General features: G+C 43.3%; 1 protein-coding gene across 11 annotated transcripts in view; it reads right to left on the bottom strand.

Annotated features, from left to right (window-relative positions):
• SLC15A2 (solute carrier family 15 member 2) overlaps positions 1-20,872 on the bottom strand; it is a 92,230-nt gene that overhangs the window by 28,986 nt on the left and 42,372 nt on the right. For 3 of the 11 annotated variants that reach the window (XR_006939794.1, XM_004942922.5, XM_046943628.1), the window contains exons 1-8: positions 18,553-18,632; positions 15,134-15,180; positions 11,527-11,614; positions 10,770-10,911; positions 8,890-8,982; positions 7,471-7,570; positions 3,370-3,460; positions 1,198-1,275 (exon numbers count right to left, since the gene is read on the bottom strand). Coding sequence is in view for 10 of the 11 variants with exons in the window: in XM_004942922.5 (XP_004942979.2) it covers positions 1,198-1,275; positions 3,370-3,460; positions 7,471-7,570; positions 8,890-8,982; positions 10,770-10,911; positions 11,527-11,614; positions 15,134-15,180; positions 18,553-18,601 (688 nt within the window). In the remaining variant the exon portion in view is untranslated. Of the gene's footprint in view, positions 1-1,197; positions 1,276-3,369; positions 3,461-7,470; positions 7,571-8,889; positions 8,983-10,769; positions 10,912-11,526; positions 11,615-14,023; positions 14,268-14,651; positions 14,780-15,133; positions 15,477-18,552; positions 18,633-20,872 lie in introns of those variants that run through there. The other 8 variants (XM_040703484.2, XM_025152205.3, XM_015289994.4 and 5 more) reach the window with 8 other exon arrangements.

Raw genomic sequence — 20,872 nt, 5'->3', positions numbered from 1 at the left:
AAACACATTACAACTGATGGCCTCGCTGGAACTGCAATATTTACATGCCCATTTTTCCCTGGGCAACTACTACCATCTTGTTAGAAACGTTCATCACACAGTGCTGCATGGAGGAGCCTAGGCTGCACCAAACCAATAAGAATGGACTACATGAGAAAAGAGAAGCTACTCAGGCCTGTGACCATGCACAGTTTCGAAAAATGATTTCTGTAACTTAGGCTGTGACCTGATGACATTTCCCCAGCACCCCGATCCTTCTTTAAGATGGAAGTTTGACAGGGAAAAACAACTTAAACACTGTCAGGGGGATGAACTTTCCAAATCACAGACGCAAGTCATACAATTGCATGATCTCTCAATTAAGCTAACATGTCAACCCATGCTGTGTTAAAAGCTCTCAAATGCAGTATAATAAGGGGACCGCTCCCCTGCAGCAGTGAAACTAAAGCTAATGGGGTGTCCTTTATATTGGCTACTGATGAGTAACTGTAGGAATGCAGAAATTGCTGGGTATTTGATAGGGGTTGAAGAAGTCATCCTGACAGTACATTAACAGGCTTAAGATGCAAGCTTTAGGAAGCAGGATGATTGCAGCTTGCTCCTGATTCTTGGGCAGTGAGGGCTTATTATTGCAACATAATAATAGGCTGCCACTGTAATTGTGGGAATAACTTCAGCCAAGCAAACTTAGACAGCTCTGAATAAAGTGACATCTCATTCAGCTTCCTCTTCTGAGATTTCTGTGTGGCAAACATTCTGAAGCAAAAGTCTGGGCGATTAAGGATGGCCTCAAGCTACAAAAAACCTGTGGAAAAGTTAGAAGTGGCATATTAAGCTTCTCTTCTGTAAGTTGGAACCTTTGAGTACTGCTCAGATGGCAGCTCAGAGGCCTAACCTGCTCACAGACAGGGCTGTAGCACATCAGAATTACTTTGATGCCTTCATTTGTTATACAGAACAACCATCTTCTCACCAGTATCATGATATAGGATTACAGGATGACCACAGTCTGCCCATCACTAAGTGAATCAAGTGTTTTTTCTTGCTGTTCTGAACCATGGAACAGTTGAATGAGTTTGAACTCTTGAGCTTTCCATCACAGTATCCATCCAGTGCTGGTGAACTTGTGCATTTTCTCATCCATATGTCGACTCAAAAATGGTAGCTACTGCTAGAATCATGGTGGTTTTCACTCACCAAGCGCCAACACCATCAGTGCTGCTGGGACACCAAAAGCCAGTGCATAACAATCCTCTCCAAAACATTTCACATCCCCTAAAAAAGAATTCAGAAAGAAAAGCATCTCATTATAATCAGCCTTATGTTACCTGGGTCTTTGGTTTGCTTCCCTTAAATCAGTCACTTTGTTTGGCTTTAAATCTTCTTTGCTGCTGGTTGACACTATGAATTGAATTTCCTTGAAACAGCTGTCCTCAGTTGACGAGGACAATTTGGAAGCTGGGCTAGTGTCTGCCAGCAATAGAAGCTGATAATGGGATATTGATGAGAATAGGAGAAGGGAGACAAATAGGTAGAAAACAGTGATAAGAACTGTAATTTGGAAAGAAAAAAAAAAACATTTAGAACAACCTCAAATCATTATATGTTCACATAGATCTAAACAATCAGCACTGTGTTTCCACAGTATCTGTGCCAGCTGCACGTGTTATTGTGCTAAAAGCTCAAATCTGATTTCGTAGTGATCTACAGTGGACAAGGTGGTAGCAAATACCCCTACTCCTGAATAAGTGGGTGCACAGGATTACACTTAACACACTAGTCACATCTCCAATACGTTTTCCCTCCAGCTTCCTAATCTCACCAGAGGTAGCCAGGTCTTGCCCACCAGGAACCCAGGTTTGTTAGGGCATGGCTGTGACGGATCTAAGGTATGATTCACTGAAACCTCATGCCTCTCAGCCTAGCTCACACCACAGGAGTTCAGAAGGCCAGTTGCAAACAGCAAACTAGCAGTGAAGTCTGGGTCTGCATGCCAGTGGCTACAAATTACTGCACTCCTGCATAGAAAAAACAACAAATAAGTTTGGCTAAAATAAACAACAGAGTTAACAGGAGATCAGCAAATGAAGCCTTCTGTTGTCCGTTTGCTGTCTCCAGGCAATAACGATCAGTTGCATAACTGTGTGTGGTGCTTAACATTTATTTGCTTATTTTCATAAATTAGCTGAAATCCAACAAAGCTGGCAGCAAGATATTATGGACACACTGAACTTTTAACATACAAAGTGAGCTGGACTCCTCCACCTAGAAACATCTATTCCATGTTTCTGCCAAATGTCTTTGGACTGTATTTCCTGTTTTTTCCAAGGAAACCTTTCACACTTAACAAAAATTTTACTCTTTCCCCATCCTCTCCACCTCATTTCCATGTTGCAACTAGTTCACTGTTATGTTGCATTGGCACAGGTTTTGACATTCCAAGGGAATCAGATCTTCATCTGCACAGTGATGGCACTGAGCAATACCCCTTCCCAACATAAGGCTGACCTGACTAAGGAGAGTGTTTGCCTCAACACTCTGGTGAGATATAAGATAAGCACAACTGCCCATAGCTTTATGAAACAAACGGCCTGGTAAATGACTATTACAAATAAAGAAAGCTTCCTGGAGGCCACAGGAGAGAATGAAAAAATTACCCAGTGTGAAGACTACCTTGTCCTGCCCCCAACCCCTTTGCCTGTGGTCTACTGCCCACCCTCTGCATTTGTGCCTGTATTTATAGCATGCCAGTCCCCTGGTTTCCAGGCGCTTTGATACAACAAAAGAAGTGCAGCAAGGATAGAATGTAAAGTAGGTCCTAAGTGGGGCAGAGGCCTCTGCTTTGTTTTTGAGGGTAATTGCTTAGGGCTGCAATCTTCCAAGCAGACCCACGCAGACATGCTTGGGTGCCAGGACTGAGTCCTCCCACAGTCAGCAATGACCTGTGAGAGGGAAGTGTAGGACTCCAAATCCACCCCTGCTAAACCACTCAGTCCTGATGCTTGCCCAGGACATCAGAGATCAATTCCCGTCCACAGGCTACCTGCAGGCAAGGCAGGGATCAATACTTCACTGCACATGAGAAGAACAAGATGATAATTCAGATCTTTCCACCTCCCATATTTTAATTCTACAGTTTGAGCTGGCATTGAAATACAACCGGGAATATGGCTTTTGTGACTTGCCTGCTGCTAGCACCATAAATCTGTTACGCTGCTATGGCAGGATTAACAAGGCATAAATGCAATACACTGACCAATCCAGAGATAATATAATTTCTGCCATTCAGTTGTCATAAGAGCCTAACAATGCACAGCGGAGTAGTCAGAGGGCAGCTAATTTATTGTTTTACTCTAAATCAACACTGACCTCTTAATACAGGCGTTACAAATGTAGAGATCAAACTTCCAGCATTAATGGATAAATAGAAGACGGAAAAAAACTTGCTTCTCTCCGAGGTCTAAAACAAGAGAAGACAGTATCAGTGTCACAGCTAACACAGCATCGGGCTTGCAAATTCAGCACTATCAGTTCTCTTGGGAGGAAGACTGGGTAAATGTTGACACCAAGTGCATAAAATGTTAGGCAAACAAACTTGCCTTCAGGTGATGGTAAATGCTCACACAGATCATGTTACTTGAGATGCACTGTGGGGCTTTTTGGCATTTCAGAGGAAAAGCCACTGCTTTGAGAGCGCTGCAAGATTGGAAGGGGGATAGCATCTACTTATCCAGATCCTTCGTCACCTAATTCAATACAACTTGGCACAGCTCAACAAGGTCATCGTGTGTTCCCATGTCTGAGCTCTTTTCTCCCCTCCCCTCCTCTCCTCCCATACAAAAACAAAAAACGAAACACACATTTTGAGTTTATAAGAATAGCACAGATGAGAGTGGCAGCAAATGAAAAGGATCCATAAGGCAGGAGATCATCAAGCTGAGGCCTGTCAACATCAGACTAATAGGAGAAATTAAATCTATGGGACCATATTCAAGAGCTCAGAATTCAACAGATGTTGTAACACATTAGCGTTCATACTGTTAAAGGATTCTTGCTGACCTTCCTTCCTCCTACATAATTTCCTGTTTGGAAGGAATCAAGAATTTGATGCAGGTTCTGGTGCTTTTCACAGAAGTAATACATGAAGGCATTCAGTCAAAGGTAGTCCCTCCTTGCGTGCACTGGAGATATTCAGACACATGCACAAACAATGCTAAACTTCCTCCCTGTGCCTGGGCTGGCAGAGCAGAGAAAGAAGACTACCTGGCCTACACCATATTCATCTGTACCACCAGCAGTGGGACATCTAAGTTGGTGAAGCCATCATTTAAAGAGAGCCCAAGCCTAGGCAGCCAATATATTTCATCAGTACGTAGGGCTTCACTCCCAGCTGTCACCAGGTGCTGCAATGGCAGTGGGCAAACTGGACATGGCTCAGTGCATGGCAGCAAACTCCTTAGGGCGCCTTGAGCCACATCTCTATGACCTGAGCATGGTTTGAACGTGAAGCTTTAACTCATGTGCGTGAGGAAGCTCCCCAGAGGTGCCATCTTGTTCCCTTCTGCTCCCTGAGACAACAATATTCACAAGGCTGAAAAACAGGATTGAAAAGTGAAGAACTGCAGATGTGTAAGAGGACAACTTCTAAGGAAACAAGCCTGGGATCTCAAGGTGTACTAAAACTTCCTTATTATACACATTTATAGATTCAAGTGATGGGAAAAAAAAAAGTGGTCAGAGAAGCAGAAGTGAGTACAAAAATAATGACCAACAGCTTGCAATTTACACTGAATGGAAAAAAAAGAATCCCCTCTTTCCTTTCTTAATCTTTGGAGCAGACGTACATTAATAACATGATTTGGATTAACTAATTAGAGAAAAGGTACTGTACATGATAATCCTGATCTCCTTGGCAACAGCAAAACAAAGAAACAAAGAGCAAGCTATTCAGTACCTTGAAAACCACACCACACTGTTTGAAAGCAGCTTTGGTCCTTAATTAATATGCACTGCAGCCTGTGCATTCATGTAACACATTGTAAATATCATTTTGTTCAGGCATTTTTAGCCTGGACTGCTAATCCCATAGAAAAGGGTACTTGGAAATCTGCAGATAAATCTACTTTTTCTATCTGAGCTCCTGCTGAATCAGTCTCCGTCACTGTTTGTAGTACTACTGTTCTGAAAGTGGCAGAGCCAAGGTTTTACAAAGTACTCTAAAGAAAACCAGGCCAACAGTGTGCCTATGCCTCAAAACTTAGCTTTATCTCCACGCAGAAACCACAGGAGCAACCTATTTATTCACTTTATATGCAGACTACCACATCCCTTGTTTCCAGATGGAACAGCTAAACCCGTGCACTTAAGGGTTCAGCTGGAGTTTATTGGTGCCTTGCAAATTGAGGGGGAAAATCAAGTTCTTCATCTCATTTGGAATTTCTAAAGCTTACTTCACTCTAGATGGAGTGGAAGACAAAAAACACAGGGAGTCTTCCCAAACAACACTCCAGAGAGAAAAAAAAAAAGTTCTGGTTGGCTCTAAATCTTTCATCCCTTACAAAATCAAAACTTCTCATTCCAGTTTTAAACTTTCCTATCACATCAGTAAAACCTTTCTTTTCTCTTCTGAAGTCATTTCAGAATGGTAAAATGCAAAGTTTCTATTCTGAAAAGAATGAATAGAACAGAACATATTGTCCTTATCAGAAGGCTTTTTACAGTTTCTTTTTCTAAATTAGTTTCCCTTGAAGGCAGCACAAGGGAACGTCTGAGCCTTAGCACTTGATAAATTTGTTGGAGAGGTGTAGTCTGACTGCTGGAGAATAGGCACAGGCCCACACAACCACGAGCAGTTCAGGTTTTTCTCTGTAACCGAGTTGTGATGGTAAGTTTGGGATAATAATACTATGTGCCTGACTGGGATGCTGAGATTCATTAGCTGAAGTCTATAAAACACTCTGAAGATAAGTGGAACATATTATCATCCTGTAATTAGGCGGTAATTGAAAGATGCTGGATAAATATTATTAATCATTAATATTCATAGAAGTAGCACTTCTGAAAATGCTGCTGTAGCACCTGTTACAATCCTTGTGGGGGAACTATTCCCACTGCAACCTGAGATGCCCACATGCTGGTACACACACAACACATCCCCAGAGCAGTGTGCTGCACTGCCAGCCAGAGTTGTGGTGACCACCTCTGATTGCTGCTTCCCCTTCTGCAGCATCCTCTGAAGCACCAGGTCTGACTGGCAGCACAGGATGCACACACCTGCGGAAGGATCTGCTTGTAAGTACTCAATCATAAGATTCACCACTTTAGTATCATATAGCTGATGTGCAGAAAGACCAAGCCTTCTCCACATTTTAGTCTGTTTCATTTATTCATTACATGCTAACCACATGGTGGAACATTGCAAAAGGCAAATACCAAACCGCCCTACAGAGCTTCCTTGACCAAGGCTGAGCAGCCATCCCATATCCAACTCCATCAGTGGCTTTCCTGACAGACCATTAGTTGAATGTCCTTATTCAACACCTCCACCGATGGGGACTTCCATCTTCCAAAGGTCCCAATCTTTTTCAGTAGGTATATTTCTGCATATTTTTTTCTAACACACAATCTTAAATAATTCTTATTGGATTTAAGCCTGCTCATCACAAATCCACTTACTTTCTTCCCTGTAGCAGTGGCCTTCTATGACTTACGATATACACAGTAATAGCTGAAAGTAGTAGATTCTGACCCACTTCACTTCTTCAGGTGCTACCTTATCCCTGATTTAGCCACTGGTTTACATAACGGGAATTTGAGATTGATGCATTACACAACATGAAGGCCAGTGCTAAGTCCTTGTGATGGAGAACAAGGACATGAAGAAATTGGATTGCAATTCACAGGATGCAATACTAAGAAGAAACGTTTTCCCAGCTCTTCAGAATTTTCTATTCTGGCATATCTAGAAAACATTCTGACCACACTGGGTACTAGAACTACCTTCAAAAGGCAAGAATTTTCTACAGTTCTTTCTCAACAACAGTCTAGTTTCTATTTTGAGGGAAAATCTCCAAGCAGAGAGGCTTGCAATACAGTTTTCCTTTTTGTTTGCTGTATTGTGTTGCAGTGTGTTATAATCATACTTGTTAAGCTAGTTCAGAAATGGCAGTCTTTCTACGTTGTACTATACAGGATCTTCCAACTCCTCCAACACCCAATATTTGGATTATTTGATGCAATTATAACCCGTCCTTCCTGATATCAATAGCGTTCTGCTGTCATTTTCCTTCTCTGAAGCATCTTGACCCTTTCAGGTTTTGTGTAAACCATCCTACCTCACATCTTTTCCTAGCAAATCATTCCTACATAATTTCCTAGCAAACAGGCTCTAGTACAACAGAATCTAAAACCATGGACACCCTCGTAGAATACCCAGACACTGAGGAGTTTAGAAAAGAAAATAAATCTTACATGTTCCTCTTCAAACTGGTCCCCACCAAATGCAGAGACACAGGGCTTGATACCTCCCGTTCCAAGGGCGATCAAAAACAGACCAACCATAGACAGGACCCTTCATGCAAGAACAAAAACAACACCATTGCAGAACCCTTCCACTGCTTAGGGGAACATTTTAGTGTCACCCAACCATAATTCCTCTAGTATCACTGTCTCTTGCACATTGGCAATGATGATGAGCCAGCTAACTGCAAATATACACACACATATATATATTTATCCTCATTTCTGCATTCAGCATCAGTCAATTAAACAAACAGTGTTTATCATTTTCTTGCTGTTCAGAGGCTCACTGAGTATACCAGACATCAAAGATCCAAGGGACTACTTTCCATTCATCTGAGAACAAAAGGCTGCAGAAATCAATTGAGGAAAGGAAAATTAAAACAAAACAAACAAAAACCCTTTGCACATAAGGCTTCCAGTCTGGGTAAGTGAAGAAATTCTGTTTGAATTAGGCTCTTGGGTGCTCTCAACCTCCCAGCGCTCCTCAAAATCTCATTGCTGGTCCCAAAGATTACTGATTGTTTCTGGGTGGAACAGGAGTGTCAGGACTGGCCAGATCTAGGACAAAAGAAAGCTGCTCCATAAACCAAATGTACTCCTGCCTGCATGCACGTATTTTTAGTTCCAGAACCACCTTGGTAAAAACAGCATGGTGGTTTCAGAGATGCCAGATGGAAATGAGATGGAAAACTATTCTGACATTTCTATCACTTCAGAATCTAGAGGGCAAGAAGGGTAGTACCCTGCAAGTTAGGTTGGATATCAGGAAAAACTTCTTTACTGAAAGGGTGGTTAAGCACTGGAATCGGCTCCCCAGGGAGGGGAGGTGGTTGAGTCACCATCCCTGGACGTGTTTAAAAACCATTTGGATGTGGTGCTCAGGGACATGATTTAGCAGAGAGTTGTTAGAGTTAGGGTAATATGGTTAGGTTGCAGTTGGACTCTGATCTTGAAGGTCTTTTCCAACCTGAGCAATTCTACGATTCTATGATTCTAAGTAGCACAGATCAGTCCCCTGTCACACATCAGAAAATGTGTACTTAGGATTTAGTGTTCCCATGCACACAAAGGGACCTTCCTGAGCTGCATAGCTATGGCAATGTGAAAATGAGGGAGAAAGGAACTGATGTCAGCAACTGGATGGAAGAGACCAAACTCCAGTAGCATAATGTAGCAGAGAAGCATGATCAGAAGACCCTGTGTCAAAGAGCTCAGTCCTGGTGACGGTTCCAAGCTTTTCCTGGTGAATTCACACTCTAGACTTCCCCTCTAAACTGCTGGCCTGATGGAGGTGAAACAAGTGACAGTCCTGGGTAAACCACCTACCATTGCAACCTACAAAAACATTCAGCTTCAGCAGCTACTTACACATGAACTGCCTGGTTGCCTAGGGATGGAATTGCACCGACTGACTTTATCAGATGGCCGACCACATACACAATGGAGAGGTAGATGATTGTCCTGTGAGCAAAGCAAACAGCAGTGACTGAAGGTGCTGGGTGATGTACGATCTGAAAACAGTGTGCGCCTGTGTTTCCTGATATGAAAGGTCTATCTGGCAGATGCACAAGGAATAGTTTTGTCCATATCCCCAGTACTGCAGACAGCTATAACTTTTACGTCAACATTTGGCACACTGGAAAAAGGAGATAGGCAAATGGGTTGAGATTAGGGAAGCATAGATGCTACTTTCTTTGAGGAGATTGCTGGGCAGAATAAGCTAAATGTTCCACACTGCAAATAGATGAGTACTCTTCAGGTCCAACTCAGTTTCCAGACTACTAATAACTGGCAGTTTGTAGAATGCACTTAACTGTGCTGGAAGGAATCTGTAGGGACTGCTGCTCGCTTTCAACCCACCTGATTACTACATCCAAATTAGGAGTGTGGTTTTCCTGTTAAAAGATTGAATTGAATCTCAAGCACCTCTGGAGGACTGAGCTCATCTATCTGCTTTCCACATCTTGGTGAGTGTGAGCAGGAAATCGGACCAGGAGGGTCAGGGTTTTGAGTGCATTACATTGCTTCATCATCTTCAAGATTAACACATTTATGTATTTATGTGCAGACAAAACACTCACAGCAAGAATGGAAGGACTTGTTAGGAAAGAGAAGGTAGAAGAAGCCCTGTGAGCTCCTCTAATCTGCTATCCTGTCCTTAGTACTGGTTTAGCTATTGCAGCAAAAGCTACCATTAATAAAGACTAGGGGATTACTCCAAGAAAAATCTCTTGCTTAATGCACAAAAGTTTGCATAATGGTTTATTTTTTCACAACATCATGCTGCAAGATAGATATCCTCAAACAGCAATGAGCATTCCCAGGTAACTTCAAATAACGAAGTTAAAAAACAAACCAACTTTGTGTGTGTGTGTGTGTGTGTGTGTGTGTGTGTGTAGGTTTTTTCATTCAATAGGACGAGAAAATGACTAAAATAAAGCACAAAGAAAAAAGGAATAGTGATATCTCTTTAAGAGCTTTCTGCTACAAAGGCATATTGCAGCCGTTCTTTTCCATGTAGAGACTCACACTGCCAGATGTGCTTAGACCTATAAGGAATGGCTCAGCTGTACTTCATCACTAACAGCAAGACTCCTCAGGCAGTAAGCAGACAGTGCCAAGGAAAGAATGTCCTGTGTACAGCTGGTCACCACCACTCTGGGACAGATGGTGGCCTTGCCCTACAAATTATCAGTCTAAGGGAGGACTCCCTAATTTTCTCAGGGAGAGTTTAGCTGGTTTTGTACTAAGGGAGGTTATTTGACTGAACCCAGGTTACTCTGGGATAAAAATGGTTGTGTTCACTCATTCCCTATGCTGAGAAAGCATATGTGAGTACAGTTAGTGACATTTCATCTGAAACTACTAGACCCAGAGGACGATGCTGCTTCCTTACCATCTTTGAATCTATCTCAGTGACAGAACTTTGCAAGCTGAGGGTTAACCACCCTATATCTTAGTTTCCTCAAGGTGCATGGGGAAGGAGGGTGGAAGAACATTGTGCTCTGTGCTTTAATTTATTGATTTGAATTGCACTGCCTATTGGTCATTGAGTGAAAGAGGAGCACATAAAAGCATGAGCAAGCACAACAGTTGTTCATCCATTAACAGAGAGAAGCTGACCTTCACAAGTGTGTCTTTGTTGCATCCTAAGCTAGCTCAAAATCAGGAGCACAGGCAGCCCTGAACCTTGTGCAGGCTGTACAGTCTAGACAGATCCTGTCTGAATTAGAGAAACGTCTACTTACTTGTATTTCCCCAGCCACGAGTCTGCCATGATGGCTCCAATAACAGGTGTGAAATAACAGAGAGCAGAAAAGGCATGGTACACAGCAGTGGAGAGATTCTCATCCCAGTGGAAGAAGCTTATGAAATACAGCGTCAGGACAGCTAAAAGGAAGCAAGCAAACCACATCAGATAATTGATGTGCATCTCTGTGGGTAAGCAGGAAGCTGCATCAGTGACAAGGAAAACAGGGATTTGCGTACCAGCTATGAGCACTGCTGTGGAAAGATCTGTGCTTTCAGATCCATTCCTCATAATCCCTGACACAGGAGAAGCTCAAATGAGGTATGTGAGTATCAGGCTTTCCATGCTCATAAACATTTATGTTTAGGTGGAAAATATATTTTCTAGCTTATCTCACCTGAACCTGTAGTTCTGTTTATGCATATTTTCTATTTGCAAATTAGGTGCCTGTATGATTCAATTCTCAGACACAGAGAATGCACACAACTGAAAGACATCACACACTGGAAAACCAGGTTTGAGACTGAGAATGATATAAAAATTTAGACTGGAAGCGACATTGGAGGTCTCTAGTCCCACTTTCTGTTTAAAGCAGGCCTAGCTTCAGCATCAGGCTGTGTTGTTCATGCCTATATCCCAAAATATCAATTTACTTTGAAAGACAACTGAGAGCACGTACAGCAGAACTCTGGAACACCAGGCCATTATATACAGAAACCCAAGGATGGGAAAGTCTCTTCCCATGGGCCACATACCTCTCATGCCATAGTAGGAGAAGCGCTCGCAGAACTCGTTCACCACAATGAAGGCGATGCTCAGAGGGTAGTTGGAGCCACAGAGTTTCTACAGGAAACAAAGCAGAACATATCAGCCTAGTGACAGCTTTCACCCCAGCAATACATCCACACCTGCGCAGCAGAGAGGAGTCCAGTCTGAAACCCAGGTGCTCACTGCTGCCTGGATAACCTGCAGGTTGGACTCAAAGGAGTCCAGGAGGAGATCCCACACCCATCTTGTTTCGGTTAGGGTTCCCTATGAACCCGCCTGGCAGGTGTAGACCCTGTAAGGAACAGCATAGGGACTCCAGCACTACCAGCAGCCAACATCTGCCATGCTCTCAGCTCTGGCAACTCCTTCGGAAAGATCCTACCGCCTCTCTACTGCAACATAACATCCCACTGAGATGCAAAAAACACCTTCAGATGCATTTTTATCTATACTTCACACAAAGCTACTGTTCTCCCCTGAAACTGCTGCCTCCCCCAGCACAGAGAGAGCTGCTCCTTCCTCACTGTCAACTGCCCTCAACCTCTGCACCACCAAACTGCACCACCATATTCACTGCAGCAGAGCATCAGCCACGGCAGCTATTTCATATTCCAACAATGCTTGCAGAGCTATGGATAATTCAATTTATTAAACAAAAATCAAACAAAAGAGCTATGCGCTTCTCAGCTCTGTCTGAGCCCAGCTACTTTTTTATTGACACCAACTTCACTCCAACTAAAATCTGCAGCTTCCAAGTGAAGTGCAAGGCATCTGAACAGCCAGGCCTTAGCATGACCTTGTGCAGGCTCTCATCCCTCTGCTGCCCACGGTGGTCCCAGCTAAGCAGCTGGGAGCTGCTGGAAGCTGCTTATCTCCACTGCCTCCCACCAGGGACAGCAAGATTTCACAGCTCTGCCAATTAGTGGGAGAGACGGGCTGGCCGTGCACAGGGTGAGGGATGGGGGTGTAAGACTGTCATCTACATTTACGTCTGAGGCTTTAAACAGCCATGCTATGGACCAGTGGAGTGAGATGAACTCTTCGTAAGTATTTCTATACCTTGTGTCAGAAATAATGAATTCCTGTATTACTTCCCAGAGTCTCAAATACAAATACAGATAAGAAGATAGATGTGTTTATTGAGGTTTATTCCACCACCAGACTTGAGCTTATTTGGATTCCAAAAACAATGCCTCCTAGGTTAGATGGCTAGCTAATCATGCTGTCTTGCTCAAGATTATTGATAGGACAAGGGGGAATGGTTTTAAACTGAGATGGGGAGGTTTAGGTTGGATATTAGGAAGAAGTTTTTCACACAGAGGGTGATGATGCACTGGAACAGGTTGCCCAAGGAGGTTGTGGATGCCCCATCCCTGGAGGCATTCAAGGCCAGGCTGGATGTGGCTCTGGGCAGCCTGGTCTGGTGGTTGGTGTCCCTGCACATAGCAGGGGGGTTGAAACTAGATGATCATTGTAGTCCTTTTCAGCCCAGGCCATTCTATGATCCTATGATTATACAAGGACCACAGAAGAGAAGAAACTGTTTGCTAAATAAAATAAAAACAAAAACAATAATAACAACACTGTGACTAAACCCATTACTTAATCCAGTATCTGTGACATTTTTTGTGATTTTTGAAATATTTTCCTCTCACTATGTATGGAATGCCTTGTTATTAAGAAACCCTTGGACTCTTGGGTTTACTTGAATAAATATGTAATTATCCATTTCATTTATAGTTTGTGCTGAAGCCGTCGTGCTCAGCATATGGCTTCCAAGACAGAGTGCACAGAGGGTGCTCCCTTGGAAACTGCACGGAGGGCTCCTGCTTTTAGACCAGCCTGAAAAATGGCAGCACATATAAGTTGCAAATGCATAAACGCACGATACTCTCCTCTAAGAAGTTCTTAATAATATAGAGGAAAATCCGTAATGAGGAAATAATGCTTCCTCTGGTTACTCTGTGGCATTTTTTGAGCTTGGAAATAAAATGACATAACAGGGATATTTTTCTTCCACTCTTTCCCAGACCTTGCTACCAGTATTCTGATATTTAATAGCATGTGATGCAGATACAGAATAGGACTCCACAAAGCCAAGGCAGCCAGGTGTTGGGAACACTGCTGCCTGAACTCACCACTTGGTGCACAAGTTCTGCTGGATCTATCTGCATCAGTGGGAGGTACCACGTGCCACACTGTGACCTGGAGTGACAGAAACCCTGGCAGTGTCCCAATTCAGCTACTCCTGCTCTGGGATGGGCATCTCCAACACATGAGTGTACGCAAGCAGGAAAAGGAGAGCAGGAGGAGGGACTTTACAGCTAAACCTGCCCCAGCGCCTGAGCCAGCACCTTAAGTAACTGCTTACAAATGCTGAGCAAGGAACTTACAAGCAGGGACACTTTCATCTGGTCTGTACGCCGTGAGACGGCATCAGAGCACACAGAAATGCTCAGGTGCTCTCTCTGTTTTAGCACTGACCTGCATGGGGCCTGCCTGGACATCCAAAAGTGGGCAGCCTTCATCCATGGGAAGAGCCAGCTGCAGTTTGCTCACTTTTGCAGAGGAGGACCTTGCTCAGCAGAAAGCCCCAGCAAAAGCAAAGAGGCTAAGCCTGGATTCACGAGCACACAGCTACACTGCTGGGCTTAGCTAACCACTGTAAGCCTGGGATGTGCAGGATTATGGAGCTCTTAGAAATACTGTGGAAGTTGATAGCCTGTGTCTTCAAGAAGGAAAAAAAAGAAAAAAAGAGGTCATTTAAAGTGCCAGAGATGTTTGCTTTCACTTCTCCCCCCTGCTGATTAGCTGCAAAATAGGACTAAGATTAGTATTTCACAGGAGCTCTGAATATCTAATAGTTAATGCCTGCACAGTACTTAAAACAGTGAGCTGAATATCTGCCTTGCTAATGACATAACTGGCTGCAAGAGCAATTATTACCATTCTGTCCTGCGGATCAGAGCAGGTGCAAAACAAGCCTCTTTCTCATCAAAGTGAATATAGTGTACAGTATCTTAGTGTCGAACACTCAGCTGGAACTAGCCTGAAAACCTACACAAACACGAGAGCTGCAAGGTAAGAAAACATTGAATCTGGCTTAACTCACGGCCAAAGATGTAAAGCTGAGGCTCTGGCACACATGTCAGTGGCCTGTCCGAAGTCTCCATCCCTCCTTCTGCTTAGCAGCACCTGAAGACCTGTCTTAATGGTCTCAATCAAAGGAAGCAAATGCACAACCCAGCTCCCTCCTACCCATGCATGACAGCCCCTTGCACTTCACAGAAGGAAGCCCTTTCCCACAAGGAAAGGAGCATTCAGGAAAAAAGGCAGCAATGAAAACCCTTACTCTTTTATTTCTCCCCAAGGATGCAAACAGTTCATTTTTTCACTTTAAGCTGCCCTTTCTTAACCTAATCAGGTTAGTGGAGGGATTTTTGCATGGAGTTGTTAACGCTTACTTCAACCCTCTGCAAGAAAGGGTGTTTGTCTCTAGCCAGAGCACAAAAGAGGAAAGAACAGAGAGATCTTGCAGTGTTTAGAGCAAGCTGAGCAGAAAGCAAAGCAAAAGAAATCAGCTGTAACACTCACCGGAGATTTTTTCTGAACATGGAAATCTCCTTTGGGGGGATCATCTCCTGTAGAAATAAAAGTGAACAAACTTTCCTTGGATTCGTTTCTCTGAAAAGTGTTCATCTCCCCTCTCGCCTCGTCTCCCACCATGCTCTGTGGCCGTGGTGAGTTGACTGGGAAGATTTCCAACCTCAGGCATGAAGTTTGATTCAGTTTGAGTTAACCCTAATTGAGCACATTTCTGCGGCCAGGGCAGAAAGGGGAGGGAGATGCCATGAAGAAAGACAACAGCAGAGCTCAGGAAGAGCTGTGGAGCACAGCCTAAACCTTCTGCAGGTTGGGGCTGTGAGCATTTTGTGGCACAGACCTCCTGTTTGCTTGGCATGCTCCCAGCTATCGTACATACATCAGCCCAGCACAGCCCCGTATGCAGCACAGATGTGAGCTGAATAAAAATCCAGGGTCCCAGAGACCTCTAGAGCCTGCTGATTTAGGAGCAAAGCATCAATCTCTCCTCCAATGTTTGGTTTATTCTGCAAGGGTCCCGTTCCACTGAAAAACCACGTTACCCCAAGTCATAACCACTGAAACACTTATCACACAAAACCCTTGGACACTGGATGCCATGGGTGCCAGCACTGTAGTAAGTCATTTCTTTGCAGTCCCACAACCAGTGTACATTTCCACACCAACATCCTTGACTTTTCCTATGGCGCAGTTTAATCCTGAGGGCACAGATAGCACCTAGAAGCAGTCTCAAATCCCCTGTAATGTCTCCTTATACCCAAAAGGCCACCTCTGGGATCCCTACGATGCAAATGCTATCTATGCTGGGTAGGGACCTCTGGTTCCCAGGAGGCACCCTGGTGTCCCTCTTCATCTGCCCTTCCCATGGAAATCCAGGGAGCTCCTTATCAGTATTCCCCAGTGACAGTTGTAATTAGAGCAAAATTCATGGCCTTCCCATAAACCATCCTCAGTGGCTGCAGCTCTGTGGCATTTCGGGTACAGTGCAGGGTTCCTTCTTCCCCTTCCATTTGGCTTCTTTAAAAGGCAAATGTTCAAAGCATTTTCCCAAATATTCCTCCCATTTCTTACCAGAAAAAGCACAGATCATACCCAGGATCTGCAATTGGTACAAGAGTCTCCATAAACTCATCCCTAGCTCCAGCACCAAGTTGCTGCTAGCGCTTGGTATAATGGAGCCAGGTTTGCAGTTGACAAACCAGGAAAGAGGCACCTGCTCACACCATAGATCCTTAGTTTGTCTTCAGTTCTTGCTAACAACACATGGAGAACATCTTTGTTAAGCCCATTTCACAGGCAAGAAAGTCTTGAATATACTTTAAAGTCAAAGAGCAACACAAAGAACAGACCGTGTGCAAGTTGGTCCTGTCTCCCACATACCAGGCCAGCACATACTCCTGAGTCCTGCCAATCTGACCCCACATTGAAGGCAGCAGAAGTATTTCCAAGCCAGCTGTTGGTCCCTCTTACTTATCAAAGCATCTCCAGCCAAGGCTCAGTAGGAGCCTGCTGTGTTCTGCCACGCACAGGTGAGCAGGGCAAACACAGCAAGGTTTATTAAAGGATTACACAAAAGCAAGACAGGAAAGGTTTCAGCATCCCTTGTGCAGGGCTCCCATGCTGATGCAGTGTGATGCCTTAATATTATCTTTAGCATCCTGCAGCTATGCTTCCCTTGTGTGTACATAGCCCTGTGCTTTACACCGGCTAAATGATTTTTCTAATACTAGCATGAAAAAAATGTATCAGTCAGTGGAATTAACATGCTGCTTGTCAAATACAGTGCAGAGATGTTTAGGCCATTATCTTCTGGAAGCTTTTCTCAGACAGAAAGGGGGAAAAAAGAATAAAAGTGTCTGGTAATAAATGGTAAGTCACAGCAAACAGCGAGAATGAGTTAAGAAGAATATATCTGCAAGCAACTCAGATACAAGTTGAATAAAACTTGATAGGAGACCTGTGTGGCTGGGATGAGAATTGGGAAAGAATTGTACCACAAATGGAAATAAGGTGACACTTCTGAAGATGAGTATAAACAAACAGATCGAGTATGGAGCAATAGAGGCTGAAAAGCTAAGGCACAAAATGAATTATAGCTAGCAGGGGACACAAAAGGCAATAAGAAAAGGTGTTAGAAATGCTGTAAATATTGGAGAAAGAGGAAGGAAAATGAAAGTCTTATTGAAACTGGAAAACGAGCAAACAAAGGCTGATCGAGAGAAGTCAGAGAAGTTGTGTTCTTTTTGTATGTCTTCACTAAAAGAAAAAAGCCACAGTATACAATATTTGGATGCTTCAGTTGTGCTCAAATCATTACTGACTTTGGTAAAGAAGATTTGGGGCCTCTTTTGGCCAAGTTTCCCATTTGCAAGGATGTGGGAGCACTGGCAGAAGGGTGGCACAGCTGAGGCTGCAGAGTTTAGGCAATTCTCGATGTCTGATACTTAAAAGCAAATTCCATGAAAAACCTCTTCTAAACAACTTCAACTGGTAAGCATGAAAGCAAGGACTACTTTCTCTAAGATCTCCTTTTTTCTGCATTGTCCTTCCTGCAAGTGGGCAACCTGTAAGATGATCCATGCTTAAATGTAATACTCAGCTACCAGATAACTTACAGCTATGCAAGGTTCCATGAATACATTATTTTCCAACTTTCAGTCCATCATTTACATTTTTCAGATCCCTAAATCCACAGGAGGACAATCTGCATTTTCCTTTTGCATTTACAATTCTTAGATTCTCACTGCTTTATGCTGCAGTGCTGTACACATTAATCTGTTTATACTCAACTGATCCACTCATTTATATCTGCATTCATCTTGTTATTCAATTCCTTCTTGATTTTCAGCTCAGCCACACTGGTCTCTTTCTAATGAGTCTCATTTTGAATTCACACATACTGGTCATACTTCTATAGTATTTTCACCATATCTTCTTTCTCTCTGCTTTCTTTTTCTAAGAAAAAGTTACAAGTGTGTCAGGAACGCTTCAGGCCATGGTCTGTCTTCAGATGGGCAAGATAACCTCTCCAAACCACTTCTGGCTTCCTTTCTCCAATTCTACCATTATAGAAAGGACCATACCATTTACATAGACCAAGACTGCCTCCCAGTCACCCACAGACTCATCCCAAAATAATTCAAAACAAGCAAATGTATCACTCAAACAACCAAGAAAAGATGCCACAAGTCTTTAGTCCTGCCTCCCTGTTCTACTCACTAGGCCTTATAGACTCAAACTTGTAAAGGTATGTCAATCAACAACACTAACAATATCAAGTACCTAAACTGTCTTTAAGTGCCTGTTATCTGCTCACTAGTCAGCATGCACACATCAGGGAAACTTCTCATCCCTCCTGGTGCCTTTCTGCCTTCAGTTCAGCAAAAGGAATTTTTAAGATATTCTCTCACCAGCTTGGGTTTCCTTTGCAGTTTGCAGCTCACTGTCCTTCTCTGCCATTCCTTCTGCTTTGGGTGCATCAGATGAACACAGCTATGCTGTGCTTGAAGATGAACCTTGTTGAGCAGTCCTGGCTCTCTCTCACCCTGTTAATGTTTCACTTCACAACAGCAGTCCTTTGGTCACCAATAAAGTAGTTAAACTTTCAATTATTTTTAATCTTGAAGCCAAACAGAAGTCATTTCTGCTCATCTCCAAAACATCACAGGGAATCCACCTTTGTCCTTGAGTACAGTCTCTAACTGAGGCTGCATGGCATCCTTTGTGGATATTCACAAGCAATCACATTGTGCTGCAGCCACGTATCTTTCCATAAAATAACTTCTACTAGGCAAGAACAGGGACTGGACCTGTGATGAGACAGGACCTATAGCTGGCAGCAAAACCAGACAGACTTGTGAGGCTGTACAACAGCTACAGAGCTGGCCTTAACTATGCACATCTGTTAGCAGTTAAGACTGTGAGAAGACACGAAGTTTCATCACTTTTTGAGATACTGGCTTCAGTTTCTGGTTCCTCACATATCATACGGGAATGCAGACATAACGTGGATGTGCTGCTCTCCCAGCTCCTTTTTCATCTTAGAGCCATGAGATGACTGAAGGAGGAGCCGGTTTTTTTTTCTGGCTTGTGTCTGTTGTTTACTCCTTTCTGCTTTCCCTCTAGAACATCCTCTGAACTGCTGCAAACATCCTTTCAGAGAGGCTCTAAGGCATTTTCCTTTCAGGAAAAGCCCTGGATATACTCTACAGGTAAATGTCACTGTGACACACTGCTATAAGCTTAGCAATAGAGTTTCCATAGCCATATGGCATGGCCCTAAGGCCACCTGCATCCTTCTTCCCCATTTCACTGCACCAAAATCCTAGTCCCACCTGCTCCATGGCCCCGCATCCCTCACCATCTCCTCAATATACCAAATACAGTCAAGGCTACAAACAGATAAGCAGTTCCTAACAAACTGCTATCTGCTGAATGAAGGCCAGCCAGGGGAACTGGGCAAGAGGACTAGAAAGACGCATGAGGAAATACTGAGACATGACTGAACATTACAGACGCAGCAATAGCTGCTTGTACATACAGCAGTGAGTGGCCTAAGCTGACTGCAGCTTCCAAATTCCAAAATGAAAAGAAAGGACAGCACAGTCAGCTCATGAAAAGATGATGTTAAACTGTAAGTGAAAGGAAGACTGGAGCAAAACTTTACAGCTACCAAAGAGCAGGCTTTTCACACAAGATATGTGAAAGGAAACATAATTGGTAAAAAGGATTTAAATTCAGAGTGTGAGATGTGTGGCCAAAATCTAGGGAGCATTAGTCAAGTTATGAGTAGATGTATGAAATAAAGCATGGCAAAGATAGCAGCATTAGACTCTGGGCAAGCACTGAGAAAAACAAGCAGAAAGGAGGAATGAGAACTATAGGCCATAAAATGAAATAGAGATGAAAAGATAGAAAGCGAGTAGTAAAAAGCTTTACTTGGTAATGCTTGTGGCTTCTGTTACAAGATTGGTGGAAGGGGAAACACATCAGGAAAGGGCTTTCCCTTTCAAAGGACTTTTAAAAAGATGGTTATAGCATGTAAAAATTAGGATATTTCTCTTCACTTAGAGGGAATGCTCAAGCAAAACACAGAAGTGAAGAAAACCCAGCACAAACAAATACATCCATAAATGTAAATTCATTTCTAGGCTCTCAGGATGGGAACATTACAAAATCACTGCAAAAATTGGAAGCTGGCTCCAGAACAGGATTTGTGGTCTTTTGGAACAGAGTACTGATTAACAGTAAGCGCCAAGGAAGGATATATATTACTTAGAAAACCAGGAATAATTTAACTATTCAAGCTGTCACTATGGAGAGAGCCTAGGTGACCTCTTGAATTCCTTTCCAACTATTTCCCCCTCACAGTTCCAAGTTGTATTTGATACTGTGAGGTAAGGCACTGTGCCCTGACTCCCAGCTGACCAGTAGCACTGCTTTCTGTAGGTTGAAGACAGAGGAAATGGACACTGAGGTGCCCCAGGCAATGCTGACCCACAGGCACACGTCCAATCCCTGGGACATTTGTATTCTCTGTCCTTCATCTCCCTCTTTAGCTATTTAAAGCATTTTAAGAATGCAGCTCGTGTCTTAGAGGCAGCCCCTTATTAAAACAATACCTAGTTTTATTGCTCACATAGGTATGCAAAGTCTGGGAAAAAAAGAAATCAAGAAAAGGAGAACCAAGATAGGCATTAAAGGGAACATTAGCTCATCTTCTAACATCCG

Source organism: Gallus gallus, chromosome 7 (genome assembly GCF_016699485.2).
Source record: "Gallus gallus isolate bGalGal1 chromosome 7, bGalGal1.mat.broiler.GRCg7b, whole genome shotgun sequence".
NCBI classification, from domain to species: domain Eukaryota; kingdom Metazoa; phylum Chordata; class Aves; order Galliformes; family Phasianidae; genus Gallus; species Gallus gallus.
The sequence above is the reverse complement of the archived record's forward strand: the minus strand, read 5'-3'. Positions and strand labels throughout refer to the sequence as shown.